Source organism: Equus przewalskii, chromosome 24, assembly GCF_037783145.1.
Source record: "Equus przewalskii isolate Varuska chromosome 24, EquPr2, whole genome shotgun sequence".
Lineage (NCBI taxonomy): Eukaryota > Metazoa > Chordata > Mammalia > Perissodactyla > Equidae > Equus > Equus przewalskii.
The window spans coordinates 7938493-7954128 of NC_091854.1; the positions used below are offsets into that span (position 1 = coordinate 7938493).

At 39.9% G+C, this 15636-nt stretch overlaps 1 protein-coding gene across 30 annotated transcripts in view; it reads right to left on the reverse strand.

Moving 5' to 3' along the window:
• The window catches only part of BRDT (bromodomain testis associated), a 48079-nt gene extending 34316 nt beyond the window's left edge, over window positions 1-13763 (reverse strand). For 3 of the 30 annotated variants that reach the window (XM_008524426.2, XM_008524421.2, XM_070592790.1), the window contains exons 1-6: window positions 13398-13763; window positions 11629-11728; window positions 6194-6327; window positions 5791-6028; window positions 4891-5028; window positions 2857-2971 (exon numbers count right to left, since the gene is read on the reverse strand). In XM_008524426.2, coding sequence (XP_008522648.1) covers window positions 2857-2971; window positions 4891-5028; window positions 5791-5979 — 442 coding nt within the window. In that variant the 5' untranslated portion in view covers window positions 5980-6028; window positions 6194-6327; window positions 11629-11728; window positions 13398-13763. Of the gene's footprint in view, window positions 1-2856; window positions 2972-4890; window positions 5029-5790; window positions 6029-6193; window positions 6328-11628; window positions 11729-11821; window positions 13046-13397 lie in introns of those variants that run through there. The other 27 variants (XM_070592779.1, XM_008524425.2, XM_070592791.1 and 24 more) reach the window with 16 other exon arrangements.
• Between the last annotated feature and the right edge of the window lie 1873 nt (window positions 13764-15636).

Below are 15636 nucleotides of genomic sequence, written 5' to 3' on the forward strand. Positions count from 1 at the left end.
AAATAGGTGGAGACTAAACAACATGCTACTGAACCACTGGATCAATGAAGAAATCAAAGAAGAAATCAAAAAATACCTGTAGACAAATGAAAAGGAAAACACAACATACCAACTCTTATGGGATGCAACAAAAGCAGTGTTAAGAGGGAAGTTTATAGCAATACAGGCCTACTTCAACAAACAAGAAAAATCTAAAATAAGCAATCTTAAACTACACTTAACAGAACTAGATAAAAGAAAAACAAAGCCCAAAGTCAGCAAAAGGAAGGAAATAATAAAAATTAGAGCAGAAATAAATGAAATAGAGACTAAAAAACAATAGAAAGTACCAATGAAACTAAGATCTGGTTCTTTGAGAAGATAAACCAAATTGACAAATCCTTAGCCAGACTAAGAAAAAAAGAAGGCTCAAATAAATAAAATTAAAAATTAAAGAGGAGAAATTACAACAGATACTGCAGAAATACAAAGGATTATAAGAAAATACTATGAAAAACCATATGCCAACAAATTGGACAACGTAGAAGAAATGGATAAATTCTTAGACTCATACAACCTCCCAAAACTGAATCAAGAAGAAATAGAGAGCCAGCCCTGATGGCGTAGTGGTTAACGTTTGGCACTTTCACTGCTTCGGCAGCCTGGACTTCAGCGGCCTAGGTTCAATTCCCAGTCATGAAACCACACCACTCGTTTGTCAGTAGCCATGCTGTGGCAGCGTCTCACATAGAAGAACTACAAGGACTTACAACTAGAATATAGAACTATGTACTGGGTCTTTGGGGAGGAAAAAAGAAAGAAGATTGGCAACAGATGTTAGTTCAGGGTGAATCTTTCCAAGCAAAAAAGTAAATAAGTAAATAAAAAAGAAATAGATAATCTAAATAGACCAATCACAAGTAAAGAGACTGAAACAGTAATCAAAAACCTCCCAGAAAACAAAAGTCCAGGACCAGATGGCTTCTCCAGAGAATTCTACCAAACATTCAAAGACGATTTAATACCTATCCTTCTCAAACTAGTCCAAAAAATTGAAGAAGATGGAATACTTCCTAACTCATTCTATGTGGCCAACATTACCCTGATATCAAAAGGACAACACAAAGAAGGAAAATTACAGGCCAATATTGCCAATGAACATAGATACAAAAATGCTCAACAAAATATTGCCAAATTGAATACAGCAATACACTAAAAGGATCATACTCCATGATCAAGTGGAGTTTATACTAGGGATGCAGGGATGGTTCAACATCTGCAAATCAATCAATGTGATACACCACATTAACAAAATGAGGGATAAAAATCACATGATCATCTCAATAGATGCAGAGAAAGCATTTGACAAGATCCAACATCCATTTACGAGAATCAACAAGGCAGGATAATCAGGATCACTGGAACTAAGAAGATGGTAGCCTGGACTAGGACAGTTGCAAGGACAATTTAGAGGTTGAATCCAAATGACTTACTAATGATCAGAATGCGTGAGAAAGAATCAAAGCAAGGAAGGAATCAAGGACAATCTCTAGTATTCTGGCTTGAAAAACTGTGTGTCAATACTTTTTGTTACAAAGAATAATCTAGGGAAGATCAGTGTTTAACTGTGAGCATGTTGGATGTGAGATGTGTATAAGACATCCAAGTGGAGATGTCTGGTGGCTTGAAGATAAGAACTGGTTGCAGGGGCTGGCCCTGCGGCCAAGTGGTTAAGTTTGTGCCCTCTGCTTCAGCAGCCCAGGGTTTCATGGGTTCGGATCCTGGGCACAGACATAGCACCACTCATCAAGCCATGCTGAGGCGGCATCCCACATGCCACAATTGGAAGCACCTAAAACTAGAATATATAAATGTACTGGGGGGCTCTGGGGAGAAGAAAAAGAAAAGAATTGGTTGCCAAAGAACAACAGAATCATCTTCAGATGATTCAGCCAACGGAATAATTGTGCATGTTCTTCTGTCTTTCCAAAAACAATACATAATAACTTTAATAAACACAGAATATCTCACAGGATTGGTTAAAGCAAGCTATAAGTGATGATCTATCTTAAAGATCTATCAACAACAAGGAAACAAATACAATTACTATCAATAAAAAAAACCTCTACCATCACTTGTAGAGCTACAAGTCTCCTATATCCCAGCCACTTAACTATATACTTTATAAACATTTACAACCATGAAAGCTAAATATTGTCGTGATATTATACACAGGGAAACTACATGGAATGATTAAGGAACTTAACCAAGGTTTACAGCTTCAGTGACCCAAAGATAAAACAACATTCGATCTCCGACAATCTTGGTTAACCTCTACAATAAATCCATTTGAATACTTAACATTAACTTTGTAATTCCATATTTAATTATTATGATTAGCTGTAAAAAGTTCCCCTCTAACGTTTTTTTTTTAAGTTAAGAAGGAGTTTTAAAAAAAGACAATCTTCAGACCCAACAGTAACATTTCATTCTTAGCTACGGGATCTTTTGGTACAGAGATTGATGGCCATTTTGGCCCTCTTATTAGCACAGCACAGATACAAGATCTAAAGCACAGATACAAGACTAAAAATAGTAAAAGCAGCTATGATTTACTGAGTGCCTGCTATGGGAATGGCTACAGGAAACCCGGCTCCAAGGCCATCATCAACACAGTCCTCTCTAATCTTGTGTGACAGCCATCCTTGTGCTCAACATGCAGCAGACTATTTAAATGGACATTTGACACCAATAGAATAGGATGTAGGAGGACTTCTGGATATGTTTCCTTTGAGGGATTTATTATTTAGTTCTAGTCATTATACTTATACACACACACACACACACACACATTCATATATATATGAAAGAGTTTACCTTTCTTTATTCTTTCTTTACCACCCACGACTTGCTCTTCTTGTGGCATCTGAGATAATTTCTGCCTAAACAACTTCTCTAGAGCTTGTGCCATAAGAACAATGTCATCTCCAGGCTAGAAAATATATAAAATATACCATTAAGGTTACACAGTATGGTCACTGTACCAAATTTCCATAACTCAGGCTACCTTACAGAAAACAATGACATAGTAATCTTAGACTGCATTTATTAAACAATATTTACTGCTTCTAAGTTAACTTTAGAAAATAATGCAGCACTTCACATTTCAAATTCTAACATCCTCCCCTTTTACCTTCTAAAGAGGACCCAGGATGCCTTTCTGAGCACTAGAGAGTTACAATCCAACCAATCCTACTAATACAGAACGGTATCAGAAACTGGAATTTCTACCTCACAAGTAAGTTAAAACAGACTTGTTCATGGCTGTGCAAACTACCTCATGGTTTGACGTGACATGATTCCGTTTTTAATTAACTAAGCAATAAAACGACATTGTAGACTAACTCGGTTTTTATATCTTAACTACCTGCTTAGAAGTCTTCCTCTTGCTTTACTTCACTACTAAGTAAATTGCAAAGCAAAAGCCTAAGGCAGAGAACAATTATTTCTGAGTTAGGTAGTTCAGGAGTATTACTGAACTTCATTTTTTTTTTTTTTGAGGAAGATCAGCCCTGAACTAACATCTGCTGCCAATCCTCCTCTTTTTGCTGAGGAAGACTGGCCCTGAGCTAACATCTGTGCCCATCTTCCTCCATTTTATATGTGGGATGCCTGCCACAGCATGGCTTGACAAGCCATGTGTAGGTCTACACCCGGGATCCGAACCAGTGAACCCTGGGGCGCTGAAGCAGAATGTGCAAACTTAACTGCTGCACCACCGGGCCAGCCCCTGAACTTCATTTTAAGATGTTAAATGTCAGCCAGCCCTGACAGTGGATAACCTGATAACGGTTAAAGTTCTGTGCTCTCCGTCTCAGTGGCCCGGGTTTGCTTCCCAGTTGTGGAACCGCACCACCTGCCTGTCAGTAGCCATGCTGTAGTGGCAGCTCACATAGAAGAACTAGAAGGACTTACAACTAGGATATACAACCATGCATTGGGGCTTTGGGAGGAGAAAAATAAAGTTCACTAAAAAAAAAAGTAAAAAATAAAAATAAATGTTAAATGTAAAAGGACTCTTTGCAATTGTTAAATTAAAATGAAGTTGCCAATGGTACTTTCAGAATGTCATTAGTTCTGATTTTTAAAAAATTCTTATTGGCTAATATTCTTAAATCTTTTATGCATATAAAGTGGCATTAATAGTTACCTTGGGAACCAAATCAAAATTTCCACTTCATTTCAGTGTCACCAGTGATTCTGAACAGGATATAGTTATAAAATTTTTAGATATCAAAGAACAGCTTGAAAGGATGCAGTACCCTGCATACTACACGGAGGAAAAGTTGAATACATGAACCCATTTATGGATGAAAGCATATGTGAAGATTAAGTTCAAAACACCCATGTATATTATCACATAGGCTAATGCATTAAGACAAATGCAAATACTACTGCTGGGATACAACAGGGAATATGTCTGATCTTTAAGTTAACTTCACATAAAGTTTAGAAGTACGTGATTTGCTTGGCTTCTTAGGGCCTGGCTAGAGATCTACACCATGAAAATTTAACCAAGATTAGTGCATAATAAGGTTTACCATTCATCTTATAACTAAAATGGCAGAAGTGTGCTAGAGAACATTTTGAAATAATATTTTACTCACAGAAATCAGCTATCATTGGTGTTTCGTTTTTTAAAACATAAAAAGCCATTATAGCTATTCAGTTAAAAAGATAGCAAATAGACTGAACACATATTGATACGAAAATTATGAAATCCAGTAAAAAAAATCATCCTTAAAAATATATAAAATACCCCAAATCAAGACTTAAAATCTGCACTTATTTATACACATCTCCCACACGTAACAGCAAAGAATCAGCAGGTCTAACACAAGGCCTACATACCTTGTTGTATAAATAACAATTGGAGAACATCGTATTAAAGTCTTCTATACATTCTGAAGCCTTTACATAATATTTATGTTCCAAGCGCTTCTGAATTGTATTTAAATCCATTGGGTTTTTTATAATGGTATAATAATCCTAGAGTTTTCAAGAAGAAATTCTAAATGTTAGTAGTAAGAACGAATTCACTTCAAATACTGGTACACAAAAATCTTTAAGAATTCATACACCTATAACTAGAGAGAGCAATTGATTACCTTTAAAAAGTCATAATCTGGAAACCAAAACCTTCAGTAATGAGAGACAAAGCTGACTGCCATGGCATTATTTTTCAGAGAAAAAAAAAAAAAGCCAATAAATGAAGAATAGCAAAGACAAGAACGTAAGAGCAGAACCACTCTGGAAAATAGTGAAGAGGATGAAGAAAAAGAAACTAGTATTTACGGAGTCTGACAGGTCGAGTACAATTCCAGCTCCACAGTTTACTAGCTATATTATGTTACTTAACCATTCTGTTACCAGATGGCTAAGAATTCCTACTATCAGACCTAAAGCTGAATTCCGTGTGATACACCTAAGTCTGCTAGGAAGTGACTTCATGGAGAAGGTGACATGCATGATAACTCTGCATCACAAGGTCAACTGACACATGCTATAACAAAAAACCATGCACTATAATTTACCACAAACTGTTAAAATAAGAATTTCAATGCTCAGAAAATGAGCTTTGTTGTTTAGGGAAAAAAACTCATTGGGATATTCTTCAGTGGTGCTGAACAAGATAGGCATTTATTAAATTAAACATATTTTATAATATTAAAGACTGGTTTGTTTCTTCCAGAGATTTATAGGGCTTTTCTTTTTTTCTTTTTAACTAACATAATTATAATACACACTTACAGGCAACTGTAGTTTCACGGCATCCACAGGCTGCTGAAAAGGCCAGGAAAAGCCATGCTTCCACAAAGCCTTCAGGACAACTTTTTGTAGATACTGCAGTTGGTTTGTGATTCGCCCGTTTTTCTTAGCATTTATGTACTCTGGCGGCGGAGGGTTAACAATGGCTGTTTGTCGACTTGGCAAAGACATTCTTAACTGCTTCAAATCCCGATACCTTAACGTTGTCTACAAGCACGTCCTACAAAAAACAACAAAACTGAGCTACCTTCAGACCACTCTTAAAACGGTTTCTATAGGAACTAAAAAATGTTATTTCAGAGTAACAGATAACATATTTTAAAGTACATCATGAGTAAGAGAGAAAAAAAAAGCCAAATGAATCAATTTGTAAACAAATACAAACCTTTTTCTATATAAATACTAAAAGTTATTTCATTATGTATGCTTAGTTTTGGATGATTTATTTCAATCTTTCACGGTATTCTTTCTGCCTTTCTAAAACACAAATTGAAGTCTTAGCAGGAAAAGTCTAAGTTCCTGGTAAAAAAGAAATAACAGGAAATGTTAAGGATAATAGTGGAATATAGTTATTCTATAATTATTAATTCAAAGCAGGGAGAAAGGCAAAGTAAAGGATTTTTCTCGCTATTTTAAATAAAGTGATTTATTTTAAAACCTAATTATTAGAAAGAAACATGTCAAGTATTAAAATGCTACTCTTTAGTGCATATTACTACACCTAAAATAAAATACTTTAAAACTTCATGAGTATTTCAGATTGATAGTATCCAACACTCTTGGACAGCATTATTACTTTAAGGATAAAACAGCAAAGGTACTACCAACCAGCAAATGAAAATATGATTATTAAATAAATTGTCCATTTTTAGAGAAGAGTGTTACATTTAGACAGTATATCTTTGTTTGCACTAAAGCAGTGTTAGTTCTCAGCTCCTGCATATTAATCAGTTATGGATCTTTTTCTTTAAATTGTGGAAAAATACATATAACAAAATGTACTATCGTAGCCATTTTTAAGTGTGCAGTTCAGTAATGTTAAGTATATTCATATTTTTGAGTAACTAATCTCCAGAACTTTTTCATCTTGCAAAACTGAAATTCTAGACCTATTAAACAACTCCTCATCTCCCCTCTCCCCAGCCTTAGCAACCAGCATTCTATTTTCTCTCTCTCTGAATTCGACTACTCTAGGTATCTCATATTAGTGGAATCATACAATATTTGTCCTTCTTTGGATCTAGAGGGAATTACGCTAAGCGAAATAAGCCAGTCTGAGAAAGACAAATACCAGATGATTTCACTCATATGTGGAATATAAACAAATACATGGACAAAGAAAACAGTTCAGTGGTTACCGAGGGAAGGGGAGTTGGCAGTAGGCACAGGGGGTGAAGGGGAGCACTTCTGTGATGACAGTCAAGAAATAATGTACAACTGAAATCTCACGTTGATGTAAACTATTATGAACTCAATAAAAAATATACTGTCAATATAAAAAAAAATTTGTCCTTCTTTGACTGGCTTATTTATCTTAGCATAATGTCCTCAAGCTTCATCCAAATTGTAGTATATGCCAGAATTTCCTCTATTTTATCAAGTTCACTAACATTCCATTATATGTATATGCCCTATTGTGTATATCCACTCCTTCACTGACGGACACTCAGGTGGCTTCTACCTCTCAGCTATTGCGAATAGCGCTGCTGTGAACACAGGGGTGTAAACATCTCTCCGAGACCCTGCTTTCAGTTCTCCTGGTCTATCCGCAGAAGCGCAACTGCTAGATCATAGGCTGATTCTATTTTCCCTTTTCTGAGGAATCGGCAGCAGGGCTTTCTACAGCGGCAGCACTGTCTCACACTCCCACCAACAGCTTACAGGGTTCCGGTTTCTCCACATCCTCACCACTCCTGTTACTTTGTTTTTTGTTTGTTTTAACAGCAGCCATCCTAATCCGGCTTTGTTATTAAAACTAGCCTTTTTGAGGATCCGATCACTGTACCCTCCCTCCTCCACAAAGATAACCACTACGATGACTTCTAGCCCCTAGATTAAGTTGTGACTGTTTTTGAACTTTACAAAAATATAGTAATATTTTCTGTGTATTATACTGTGTCTGGCTTCCTTTCGATATTACATTTGTGAGATTTATCTGTGTTACTGCCTATGTTGTTTGTTCATTTTCATTTCTGTATAGCATTCTACTAAGAATTATACCATAATTCATCCATTCCTATTGTGACTTTTGGGTTGTTACCAGCTTTTGACTATGACAAATAATGCTGCTATGAACATGCTTGTAGTGTCTATGTGCATGCATTATGTTGGATATAAAACTAGAAGTGAAATTGCTGGTCATAGGTTATGTACACGTTCAACTCTAGTAGACACCATCAAACTGTTTTCCAAAATCTACCAATTTATATACACAACTGCAGTCTGAGAATCCCATTTATTCTATATCCTTGTCAATGTTTAGTACTATCAGTATCTTCCATTTTAGCAATTCTAGTGGATGTATAATGGGATCTCATTATGATTTTAATTTGTATTTCTCAGTGATTCATCTTTTTTTTTTTTTTTGAGGAAGATCAGCCCTGAGCTAACATCTGCCAATCCCCCTCTTTTTGCTGAGGAAGACTGGCCCTGAGCTAACATCGTGCCCATCTTCCTCTACTTCACATGTGGGATGCCTACCACAGCATAGCTTGCCAAGCGGTGCCATGTCCGCACCGGGATACAAACCGGTGAACCCCGGGCCACCAAAGCGGAACGTGCACTCTTAACCACTGTGCCACAGGGTCGGCCCAACGTTAGAAATTTTTAATAACAAACTTGAAGTACACTGTGATTGACGGCTGCAGATGGATTTGAGCATGAACAAAAGCTCTGATAACTGTCATTGGGCAAAAGAATTAGCTAATATTTGATAATCTGATGATGTTAGGAGTGAATCCTCTGCATTCCTTGGCTGGAGAACCTGGTTTGTAGTGAGGTGAAGGTTTCTGCCCAATATAGAGGACTAACAATTGTCCCCTTTACAAAACATTCTTTGTAATTACCCTAGTCTTGCTGTTCAACATATTTTAATCTTCTGTTCCTTATTTAAAATTTTTTTAAAAGGAGCTTATGTGGCTTTTTATGATACTCGTCAAATTTCCGTTAGATAGCTGTCAATTTCACTACTTTATTTTACTTTCTCTAAAGCCTTTCATTATTAGTTTTAATTTTTATTCTTAATTATGAATAGAAAACAGAAAATGCCAGCACAATGGTCCAGCAACACACCCCAAAAGATTTCCACCTTATCTTGACATAATAGTGGGTCACCATCAGCTGTAAGGTGTCAGAGCAACTTGTCATTCATTTACATAGATTGGTTATTTCAAGGTTGTCTCTAAAATCACTTACACCACAACAAGCTGAAGTATGGAATTACAAGTACATATACTGGCAGCTATGCATAATCCAGAGCCTACCCTGTCTATGTGAAAATCCATTGTCTCTAATGTGTATGGTGAGTTGTCATTCTGTTGGTATTTCTGCTTTCAAAACATTTTTTACCCATGGATACATTTCTAAAAAGAAAGGTGGCATAGGCAGGTAAAATCTCTTGTCAGTAAGAACTGAATGTTATGTAACAACCACTAGTTACAATTGCTCAAGGACAATGTATCATAAGTGATTATGAAAAGTTCTGGTTTACTTTGATGAGAATAATCACAGAATAACATAGCATCACCTTGTCAAATCGTTCTATGGTCCGATGAGCAAGCTGCCCAAATATTAAATCCCTTTTGCCCACTCAGTAGCTCATTATACAATAATCTTAGGAATTCTGGAGAAATTCTTAAAGATAATGCACCATTTACGGATTTCTTTAAAATATATGAGTTTAGGGCCCGCCCAGTGGCACAGTAGTTAAGTGTGCACATTCTGCTTTGGCAGCCCGGGGTTCGCCAGTTTGGATCCTGGGTGCGGACATGGCACCCCTTGGCACATTATGCTGTGGCAGGTGCCCCACGTATAAAGTAGAGGAAGATGGGCACAGGTGTTAGCTCAGGGCCAGTCTTCCTCAGCGAAAAGAGGAGGACTGGCAGCAGTTAGCTCAGGGCTAATCTTCCTCAAGTAAATAAAGAAATAAATAAGTAAATGAGCTTATTTGAATTGTAACATCCACTTGGTATAAAATTTTGATGAAAATGGTACACAACAAAGTTTCCCTTCCCATTCTTATCCTCCAGCCAACCAGATCCCCTCCTTACAGTTAGCAATTTCTTGTGCATGTTTTTAGAAATTGTCTGTTTTTACACTTAATTCATTTTACAAAATGTTCTAAGGGCAGCCCTCCCCCCCTTTTTAATGGGGCCTAGTATATCATATGGATGTGGACATATGGACATTATATACAATGTTGCAATAAATATTCTCATAAATACATCATTGCATACATGTGCCAATACCTATTGGATATGTTTCTTTTTATTTGGCCTCGCCTATTGGATATATTTCTATCAACAATTTCTGGGCCAAGGCTTTCAAATTTTGCTAGACGTTTAATTGTTCTCCAACTTATATTTCTACCAACTATGTGCAAGAGTAAGATTTTAAACTTCTAAAAAAATATTTCAAAGTCATCCCTGACAGGGGCCAGCCCCATGACCGAGTGGTTAAGTTGGTGTGCTCCCCTTTGGCAGCCCTGGGCTTCACCGGTTCAGATCCTGGGCACGGACCTAGTACCACCCATCAAGCCATGAGATGAGGTGGTGTCCCACACAGAACAACCAGAAGGATCTACAACTAGAATATATAACTATGTACCGGGGGCCTTTGGGGAGAAGAAGAAGGGAAAAAAAAAGATTGGCAACAGATGTTAGCTCAGGGCCCATCTTAAAAAAAAGTCATCACTGACCAATACGTATAGACCAAAGATTTCCCAAAATGCATACATAAGCTAAAAAACGTTTCCAAAATGTTACAAGAAACACAAAAGTTCACCTCTAATTCAACAGACACACAGACATATCAGGAAGAGTCCAATCTCTTTGGCAAAGGTTTCTCCCTTTCCAAAACATCAGGACCAACCAATTTTTTGGGTTTGCCAAGAAAAAAATGTTTAATTCCTCAATTATTACTACCTCAGTGGTACAAGTATTAAATTTTGTTGCCTCATAAGCAAACTGGAGTCTCAAGGAATTGAGCTGATTAAAAAATAAATATAAGGGGCCAGCCCCATGGCCGAGTGGTTAAGTTTGGCATGCTCCTCTTCAGCAGCCTGGGTTCGCAGGTTTGGATCCCAGGCACAGACCTACACTACTCATCAGCCATAATGTGGTGGCATCCCACATACAAAATAGAGGAAGACTGCCACAGATGTTAACTCAATGACAATCTCCCTCAACCAAAAGAAGGAAGACTGGCAACAGATGTTAACTTAGGGCCAATCTTCTTCACCAAAAAAAAGTTTGGATTCTGGACATCAGATTGCTCTAGGGCTAAGGAAGGTCAAAAGTAATTTGCCCTGTGATGAGCTCAAATACTCCAAATCCTGCATCATTAAATGAGCTGTCTCCAATTCAAAGGAGAAAATGTTTTCTTCAAAATAAAATCAGGCTTCAATTAAGGTCTAACAAGTAATCTGTGGAAAACGCATGTTCTTCACAATAATTCAGTCTTCTCATCTGCTCTCCCCTTCGGTCTAAGAATGAGGTACCTTTTCTGTCTAGAACTCTTTTCCCAGGTAGTCTAGATACGACACCCCCTCCTGAAGGTCCTTGCTCTCTTGATTGTATCTTCAACATTTCTATACTAGCTTACCCTCATATAAACTTTCTCAAGTCTCCTTAAAATTCTTCTGGATCCTATTGTCTCCTTGTAGCCTCAATCTTCTCTCTTCTGTACCTCACACCACAGCATCCTAAAAAACGACATTGTCTTTACTCCCCACCTCACACTTGACGTCCCCCCGCCATTCCTCTAAAATGTCCCTCACCCTGAGGTTAATTCTTACCATACTGAGTTGTTAAATCCAATGGATTCTTTTTGAGCCTTATCTTAGTTGAGACCTCTCAGCTACATCTGTCAGTGGACTATTGTGACTCTCTTGAAACTCTTCTCTGGTTTCCAGGATACCACTTTTTCCCAGATTCTATTTGTTCATTTACTAAATATTTATGAAGCACCCACAATGGTGCCAAGCACTGAGCCAGGAACTGGGGATAGAGTCTCTTTACAAAGACTTATAAATAGACAATCACAACATGATACATATAATTACTACTAAGCCAGAGGTAAGAACAGGGTGCAAAGGGAACAACTAGGGGAATTCCAGAGACAGTTATCTCCTTCGTAATCTCATCTTCTGCTAATCCATTAATATTCCAAGGTTCTTCCTTTGCATTTTTTTTTACTCCATCTACACACTCCCCTTAGGCAGGTCTCAGCCACTCCAAGGTATCTAATACCTCTACACAAATGACTCCTGATTATAAATTTACATATTCTGAGTACTAACTGCGTTCCTATGCTCCATCCCCTAATCCACTCCTTTGGTTCAATCACTTGTCACTTCCCACCTGAATTAATGCAATGGCGATGTTTTGACTTTTGTTCAGCAGCTTAAGATCATATTGTTCAACCCACTCCCCTTCAAGATACACCAATATATAAACCCTTTGATGGTCCCTTGCCTATCTCACTTGATTCATCTCTTGCTACTTTCCTATCACCCAACATTGTGCCAGTCACACCAAAAAAATTTGCAGTTCCCCACTGCCCCACCCTACTCTGTGCTCACACAAGTCCACGCCTGTGAAGATTTACTCCTCCTTACCAGAGCTCCCCTCACCACTCTTTAGTCTAACTTCTGTTTGTCTCCCAAGAGCCAGTTCAATTATCGCCTCTATCCAGAAGCCGCCCTCGCTCCCTTCCATCCACCCAGGCCCTTCCCACGGGTCCCAAAGCCCCCTGTACCTACCTCATCTTAATCAACACAAGCCAGCACCTTGAGGTCTGGCCCTGCGATTCTGCAACACCCAACGGAAGGTTTAGCAAGCTCCAAGAGCTTAATAATGTTAGTTGAACGAATAAATGAATCAAGGACGGGAATTTCAGTGTCTCAATAACGCCCAGAATACAGACAACAAAGATGCCACCTACAGCTAGAGCTCCGTAGGCTCCGCATTCCCGAAACTACAGCATGAGCAGCGCTCCACCAATCCAAGACCTAAGAGAACTACAAAGACCATGAGTGTTTTTCCAGATGGGGAGGAGGCAGCTGCACAACTAGACCCCCACCCCCTCGCCCCAACCTCCTCCTTCCCACCCCTTCCTTGCAAGAAGCTCCAGGCGTGTAAGAGAAAAGCCAAAAAATTTTAAAAGGGTCCTTTGGGTCAACGAGCTTGCAGTCGGAAAGGCTAAAGGAGCGCTCACCTGGGCTGCAGGCTCCACCAGGTGGGCCTCCCTAACTGCCCGCCCGCCCGTCGCACAGTGTTGGGGGAGGGGAGGAGAGGAAAAAAACGGTTGTTCCTCCAGGGTCGCCCCCACGGCCCGGATCCCAGGGCAGCGCTCCCCAAAGAGCCTCTCACCTCTTGAGAAAAGGACCTTCTCTGGTCGTCCCCTTCGGCCCGCACAAGATGAAGCGGTGCAGGGCAGTGGGCCTCCACGGTCCGTCGCCGCCACCTCTCGCCCGAATGGCGGCCGCTAGCGGACAGCGACACGCGCCTTTATGGGAGACCGGCCGCGGGCGCCTCGCCCATTGGCCTGGGCGGGTCACGTGGCCGCGCCGGGCTCCGGCGGCCCGACCGGCGCGCGAGGTCTGAACGCTGCGCCCGCCGTCCGGCGCCCGGAGGTGGGGAGGGGGAGGGGGAGCCCCAGCGAGCGCGCATCCGTGGAGCACAGAGGGCTGGGGGTCAGGGGAAGGAGCGCCCCCTGGAGGCGTTTACCCTTAAAACAACTCAAATCCGTTAGCCCTCTGTCACAGGTTCCCCGCTTCGCGAGTTTTGGCTTGCGGTGGTTTCGAGGTTTTCATACTTTTCTCCAGCCCTGTTCCAAGCTCCCGTCTCTCGCACGTAGTGAGCGCTTAATGTTGGGTATCAGCTGAGGTTGGAGCGGACGGGAGCTCACTGGGTTTAAAAAGGCCCTTAAGAGCTCGTTCACAACAGCTGTGTAAGGAGAGTAATTTAGGATGTTGAGAGTCTTGGTGACTACCTTTCTCACTATTCGTGGACCTGTATTAGAAGAATGTGTTGAGCACAGTAGGTGCCTTTTGGATCCAGTTGCAAACAATGTTTCTAAATTCTTAACATTCATTCCTAGATGGATGGGCGGATGGAAGGATGGATGGGGGAGGGGAAGACAAAACCGGTTGAGGAGCTGCTTGATAAACCCATCAAAACCCAATCAATCTCCAGTTTCCTGAAGTGCAAATCTGGGGTCAGTAACAGCTTGGCATGTCTTAATTCAATCGCTTTTATGTGAGAGTGAAGGTCCTCAGGACCAAATGTTCACAAGAAAGCAACACACTGCAAGAGATCATAAATAACTGGAGCTGCAGGCATTTTTACATTAGAAAGTCTCTTCTTAAAACACTGAAAATGGCTTACTTTAGTCAAAGAAAGGACGAGAAGGCCTTTATTTCCAACTAACCTGCTGATGAAAGTTATATGAAAAAAATTGTATGGAAGAGTAAATACCACAATATATACTGCTTAGATTTGATGTTTGTGTCTTTGTTTTTGTTGCTTAAAATCTTATTATGCAAAGAAAATGTGGGCCCTAGGCTGTGACTTGGTGGGTCCTAGGATGTGACCCTCACACATTGAAAGGTCTAAGGGAGGTCAAAGGAAGTAGAAGCCCAGAGTGACTCAATGTAAATCTTGCTCAACTGTCAACTTTTTGGCTCTCCTCCTGAGAACCGATGGAAGGGAGAAATGCACACTCCACAGAGAAGCCTGAGTCATCTTTTAAGAAGCCAAATCTTATCAAGTTAACACCTTTAAAACCTTTCAATCCCTTTACGTTATTTTTTTTTTTTAAGATTTTATTTTTTCCTTTTTCTCCCCAAAGCCCCCCGGTACATAGTTGTATATTCTTCGTTGTGGGTTCTTCTAGTTGTGGCATGTGGGACGCTGCCTCAGCGTGGTCTGATGAGCAGTGTCATGTCCGTGCCCAGGATTCGAACCAACAAAACACTGGGCCGCCTGCAGCGGAGCGCGCAAACCTAACTGCTCGGCCACGGGGCCAGCCCTCACTTTACGTTATTTTTAAGATGAAGATCAAAATCCTTAAGCTGAGCAACAAGGTCCTATATGAATTATCTACCTTCAGCTCCAACCTCCCGTCCGGCAGTGCCCCCATGTCCAGCCACATTGACCTTTCAGCTCTCCCCAGTGCCCTGTCCGTGCTCTCTCTCTCAGGGCTTCAGTAATGGGCCTTTCTCTCTTTCCTCCCATCCCACACTCCCGTCTGAGCCTAAAGTCATTTCCTCAACGAGGCATCCACTAGATTAGATCTTCCCCTTATACATTGTCATTACAACCTAATTACATAGCACTTACTACAGTTGTAATGATATGGCCAGGGGTATGTTTAATGTCTATTTTCCCCGGAGACAATAAGCACCATGAGTGGAACGTATCAAAAGCCTTTGAAGTATATTATCATGGAGTATGTTATCCTTTGATCCTGCTGAGTTGTAAGCTCTGTGGCAAATCAGATTTGAATTAGGAGCACAGGTGGGTGGGGAAGGGGAGAGTGACAAAACTAGATTTGAGTTTTTTAAAAAAAACTTAAAGTGCTTGCAAAATGGAGAATGGGTTTCTTTGG